The sequence below is a fragment of the Pteropus vampyrus genome, unplaced genomic scaffold (genome assembly GCF_000151845.1).
Source record: "Pteropus vampyrus isolate Shadow unplaced genomic scaffold, Pvam_2.0 Scaffold424, whole genome shotgun sequence".
Taxonomy (NCBI): Eukaryota; Metazoa; Chordata; class Mammalia; order Chiroptera; family Pteropodidae; genus Pteropus; species Pteropus vampyrus.
The window spans coordinates 3,125-8,931 of record NW_011889205.1 but is presented as its reverse complement, the minus strand read 5'-3'; the positions used below and the strand labels follow the sequence as shown (position 1 = coordinate 8,931).

The following is a 5,807-nucleotide window of genomic DNA, read 5'->3' as shown; positions in this document are numbered from 1 at the left end:
GGAGCCCTATGTCCGAGTAAGTTCGCATTCTGAATGTAGGGAGTGGGGGGACCCTATTCAGCCCACGGCAGTGAGAGAAGAGTTCTGGAGCCCCAGATGGGTTTGACCGAATCTAGAATTATTCCTGAAGGTCCACTCATGTCCTGATGCCCGAACCCAGCTTTCGCCCTGGTCATCCGGCCGTGGCAGGAAGCCAGAAGCCACGCCGTCTCCAGCTCCTGGCTGTTTTCCTTTTAGCCCAGGTCACTCCCTGGGAAGATCTGATGGTCACTTGCTCACTCGAGTTTGTGCCCACCCACCCCGCGGGGAGGTGAGCTCTCTGGGTGGGTGGCGTTCAGCCCTCTGCGCACCCCTGGCCAGCTCCTCCCGCCTGGCTTGGAAGGCCCGCTCTGCCAGGGGTTAACATATCGCCACGAACGACCTCGTGCCGACTCTGTTCGCACGATGGTCCACAACGCCTGGGCAAGTCTTGCCCCACACAGAGCTGGGCTCATGGTTCCGGTCGCTGGACTGCAGGAGCCTAGTACAAGTTTAAGAGCCTCGAGAGCAGGCCCTAGCGCCATCCTGGCGTTTATGGGCCACGCGACCGCAGAGGAGTGGCCTTGTCTTTCAGCGCCAAGTCTCTGGGGCTGTGCAGGGGCTTCTGCCACCCGTCTTCCTGGCTCGTGAGGCCGGCACGCGGAGGGCCCGCCACGCAGCTGGGGCTCGCTCGCACCCCCTTCCTCCGACTCCTTCCCCGGATTTTGGCTAAACTGGGGTGAGGCGAGGACGGAAATCTCACCCACACCGTGTTCCGATCTAGTTCTGCGTCGGCTTCGAGCAGCGCCCCCTGTTCACGAGTCTCCTCCTCTTCTCCAGCTCCCTCCCTCCCTCCCCTGCAGTCTTTCCCCAGCATCCGCCCCACCGCAGATGTCCGCACAAATGGAAGTTTCCCGGCCCCCCAAATCAGCCTGCCGCAAGCAAGCGTGGCGGAGAAGACACGGAAAGCGGCAGCTCTGTGTGCAGGCGAGGACTCGGCCACAGCTCCCGGCTGGGTCTCCGGGGCCGGAAGGCGTTCGAAGCCGGGCCGCGATGTACAGTACTCCGCACGGCTTCAACCTCTTCTTTAAAATCCACCGTTCTGCCTCTTGTGCTCGGTTCGGCTTTACTCTGAGTCAAAGTCCTTTCCCGCTGTGGCCGTCAGCTCTCTGCGACAGATTTGCCTTCTCGTCCGCGAGAGAAACCGTACCCCAAACCGTACCCCGCTGCCATTTCCGCGGCTGTGGTGACACAGTGTCTGTTGCTGGAGGGAAAGGGAAACAACGGTTTCCTCGATCGCAGAGAGAGAAGTTTGCTCTCGGCTTAGTGGCTATTTATCCAAGTGTTAAACAATTTTCTTTGTAAGAGTTTGAAGTGAAACTACCCGGAAGCACTTAGTGGCTGACCAGAAGCTGAAACGCCTGGCCTTTTCGAAGTGGGATTTATTGACTTATAAATGTCCTGTGTTGATTCAGCAAAGCGTGGGCTGTCTTGGGAAGTTCTCTAAATATTGAGAGAAAGCTGACCACTGTTATGCAAGTTTATTGACCAGGCGAAGCTGCTAAGAGAACAAATAAAATTATATCACCCAGGACAAAAGGAAAAAGCGGGGGAGAAATCAGGTCACAATGGGGAGCACAGAAGGAAGCCACACCCCATCACCATACATGGTGGAAACGTATTCTGTTCTCCAGATAAAAAACTCCATCACAGGACCTTATGGAGACGTCCCCTGCCCACCAATCGGAAAGATCATAGTTTCCTGAACTCCTGGCTCATGAGGTCATGGGTCACTTAGCGGGAGTAACTCAGGTGCTTCGGAAAGCATCGCCTCTCATCCTGGCTGTACGAGCCCGCTAGTAGATCCTAAAACAGATAACATGGCACAGCAATGTCACGAAATCTTCTAATCCAAAAGATCCTGTCATCACTTCAGTTCGGGAAATACCGTGACTGTGCCACACTCGTCCCTACGGCCACCACAGTGGAGGTCAGGGCGGAGTCCTAGGATAAATAAAGCCGTCTAGACTGTGCATGAGCTACATCTTCCCCAGCCTTTCAGACACCAGAGCTCTCTTCTCAGTACCCCAGATGAGACCTCACAGAATCAAGTTTTCAGACAAATGGTACAAGTTTAAGAGCCTCGAGAGCAGGCCCTGTGAGATTGGAAGATGGCCGGCAGGGCAGGGAGACGGTCTCAGAGAGAAATTTCTGTTAGAGCAGCATTCTCTGACCGCGCCTTTGTAAGCACCAAGCTTTGTTTAATCTGAGTGAGATAAAACTTAAGGATAAACAGCAAGAAAAATTTAGTCCAAAGGATTCATTTTTCAAGCATATTTTAATGTGGGAAAACGAAGCCTCGGGTGTTTAAGTCACTTGCCAAGCTCTCCAGCTAGCAAGTAGGAAAATCAGGATTTGGCCCCAGGCAACCTTGCTCCCAAGTTCAGGCCCCTCCCCAGCAGTTGGCACCCCGGCTCAGAGCAGAGGCCCCAGGCCAGTGAGCCGAGCTCTCCTCCCGTCCCGCTCGTTGGGAGGTGTGGTCAGTGCCACTGGACTTCTCTGGACTAGGACATTCTAGCACCTCCCGGCCACTCCTGAGAGCAGGAGGTGGGAGGGGTGAGCCATGCTGACCGGTCGCCACCAGAACCATCTGCCAGCCTGTCCGCCTCCTACTTCCTGCCACTTCCACGTGGCGGTTTATGAAAGAGAACAGAGCGGATCTCATTTCAGCCTCTCTCTGGGCTCCTCCCAGGAGTCGTAGGGCGCAGCAGGCCCCGGGAACGCGGAGTCTGTAAATGTCACCCAAGCACGCCCAGTCCCTCCTTCTTCCATCGATGTCCTGCCAGAACAATTCGTAGTGCCGCGTGAAGTAGTATGTGCTCCCCTCTTGGGCACCGGGCTTCCAGGTTGGCTCCGCAGATTCCCTTTGACCTCGTCTAGGATTTCAAACCCCATCCTAGCTGTCCGGTCGTAATTAACAGAAGTAAATATGTCGAGTGACATTGAAATGAGAATCTCGGGGGAGAACCAGAAAACGCGTTTCCCAAGAGGCCCCGGGAGGCCCAGCCGACACTGCTTCCTGTGGCGTCTCTGCTCAGATCCTGGGAGTTTACGAGCTCTTATCTTTGGCGACTGGTTAAAATGTAACCCTGCTGGGCTCCGAGGCGGCCTTTCCAACGGCCTCTAGACCGTGGGACCAGTGAACAGTGTTATCAAAGTTCAAATGCGTGTGATGTCCTCGTCCCAGAGTCCGCTCCGCCCTCAGCCCCCTGGCCGAGCAGCCGTGCGCTCCAGGACGCGTCAGCTGCCCCTGTCCCCGCTTTCCCAAGCCTGCTCTGCAGACTGCTGTTCAGAGAAAACGTCACGACCTGCTCCAGTCACTCTGGTCCCTTAAAGACCCAAGAAGCGGGCGGTTGACAGGAGACGTGGACCCACTCAGCGGCACAGGGTCAACAGGCTGGGCTGTTAGTTTCTGTTTTGTTTTATTTTGTTCTGTTTTGTTTTATTACCTCCCAAGCAGCCTTCGGGCCAGCAGGCGGGTTTCACTTGGAAGCAGGAAATTGAGGACACAGTCTGGACAGTGGGCCTGGGGACTCAGAGGACTTGGTCTGTGGAGCACCATCCCAGCCCCTGGATGCTCTGGGTCGGCTCTCGGGGTGGCCGTGTGGCTGCCAGCACCTTCTAGAAGAGTCTCCTACACAGCAGTGTTTGACATGCTGGCCATGGGCAGCTCGAAACTCTCAGCTGGTACTATTACTCATTCGGTCAGTCGGCCAGTCGCCAACAAGCGTCTATAAGAACGCGTCTGGCATACAGGACCCTCCTCAGGCCTTGGAGGAGGCAGAATGAACGTTAGCGATGATGGTTAGATGAGGCTGGAAATGCCCTCTGCAGGCCTCCCTGTGGGTTTAATGAACTCACAGAAAACACCACCTTTAAAGGGAGAGAGAGGGACAGGGAGAGGTGACAGGTCCCCTCGTGTGGGTGACGCAGGAGGGTGTACCCCCAGCGTGGACTCGAGCCCCACCGCGCCCGGCGAGGGCCCCCAGCGCCACGCGGGAAGAAGTTCAGCAGCGAGCCGGGGTCACGGGCGAAGGAGGGTTTACTGGAGAAGAGATAACGCTCCGCAGACAGGGCGAGGTCTCCGCTCAGAATCAGAGAGACCTCCCGCGTCGAAAGGGCCGGCTTTATATACGTTCTTTCAGTTTCTATGAAAAATTACCGATTATCGTGAGTAACGAATAGATTGAATGGCTGGGCTTATCTTTAACCTGGGCAGGGTACAGCTTAGTCTTTCCCGTTTTCCGTTCGTGGTGTGGGTGAGCCTTAAAGACATGAGTGAGCAGGAATTGTCCATTGTTCTCTAGGTCCCCGAGGCCCGGCCTGGGGCAGGTAGACGAGGTTCAGTGTAACCACGCACGCGGCAGGCTCCGAATTCCACTCGGTTTAATGTGGAGTCGATCTGTGCCGTTCTCATGCCTCTTTTGTGTGTTATTGGGGCTTATGTGCGGTCATTACTATGTGAATGTACAATAGCTACACAGCGCCAACCTCAGAGGCCATCATCAGGAAATGTGTGACGAGGCACTGAATGAGAGAGAGGGGAGAGAGAGAGAGAGAGAGAGAGAGAGAGAGAGAGAGAGAGAGAGATGGACAAGTCTCCTGCATTGGTAGTGAGTCATGTGACGTGGTGCAGGAAAGCCTGGTGACAGCGAGTGGTCCCTGCTCAGACAAGCACCCAACCCCGTAGGGCTCCGCCAAGCGCAGGGAAGGCGAGCTGGCCCGGTCTCGGCTCTGGCCGTCACTGCTCTCTTCCACGTGGTTCATCTGAGTTCGAAACCCGAGTAACTGGGTGGAGAAGAGTTAAGGAATCAGCAGCTACTTGTAGCTTCACGTATTTATTTACCTTCTCGTCCATTCCGTGGAGAGCATCTCGCGTTTGCAAGGCGCGGGTTACTGTGTCCGTCAAGGGCAGTTCAAGGTTGAGCCCAGAGCGCCTCCGCCCTCCGCCCTCAGCCAGTCCATGCTCTCCCGGGGGCCAGCTGGCGTCCGTGCCCTCACCCCGTGTTCCCGCGTTTCAGGGCATGAACTACCTGGAAGACCGGCGTTTGGTGCATCGTGACCTGGCCGCCAGGAACGTCCTGGTGAAGACGCCACAGCACGTCAAGATCACAGACTTCGGGCTGGCCAAGCTGCTGGGCGCCGAGGAGAAGGAATACCACGCGGAGGGAGGCAAGGTGAGGGCGGCCCGCAGATGCGCCCGCGCAGCCCGGCGGGGGTGCGGACATTCTCAGCTGGTCTGGGCGAGGTCACAGCCGCCACCACCCTCGGCTGGGTCCCGCGAGGCAGGGCCCTCTGTCCCAGCGGCTCTGGGAGCAGGCCTTGCTGGGAGAGTGGGTAGTGTTGACGCCTCCGGGGGCCAAAGGCAGTAAACGTGAGTTCAGCTCCACGTGGAGGTTAGCCAGGGGAGGTTCCAGCGCCCCCTGCAGGATAAAGTGCCCTTCAGAACAGCGGGGCCATGTTGCAGCTCATGGTGGCACACTGCTTTGAGGGACACCTCAGCAATACGGACAGCTCCCCGAGGCATTGCGAGAGCTGGAGTTGGCCCCCCCAGACAGGTTTGGGGGTCTCCAGGAGACACCCCAGCAGGGAGGGGCACACGTCTCCTGATAGGCCCTCGAAACGCTCGGATCAGCCGGACCCCTCTGACGTTTCACTCCGGCCTGCGTGGCTCCAAGCAGCTGGCCCCGGCAAACACCCATGGACACGGGGCGGGCAGGGCCACAGGG

General features: G+C 57.2%; 1 protein-coding gene across 1 annotated transcript in view; it reads left to right on the top strand.

Moving 5' to 3' along the window:
- The window catches only part of LOC105306141 (epidermal growth factor receptor-like), a 48,057-nt gene that overhangs the window by 39,168 nt on the left and 3,082 nt on the right, over window positions 1-5,807 (top strand). The window contains exons 20-21 of the mRNA XM_023523863.1: window positions 5,100-5,255; window positions 5,383-5,452. Of these exons, the coding sequence (XP_023379631.1) occupies window positions 5,100-5,255; window positions 5,383-5,452 (226 nt within the window). The remainder of the gene's footprint in view (window positions 1-5,099; window positions 5,256-5,382; window positions 5,453-5,807) is intronic.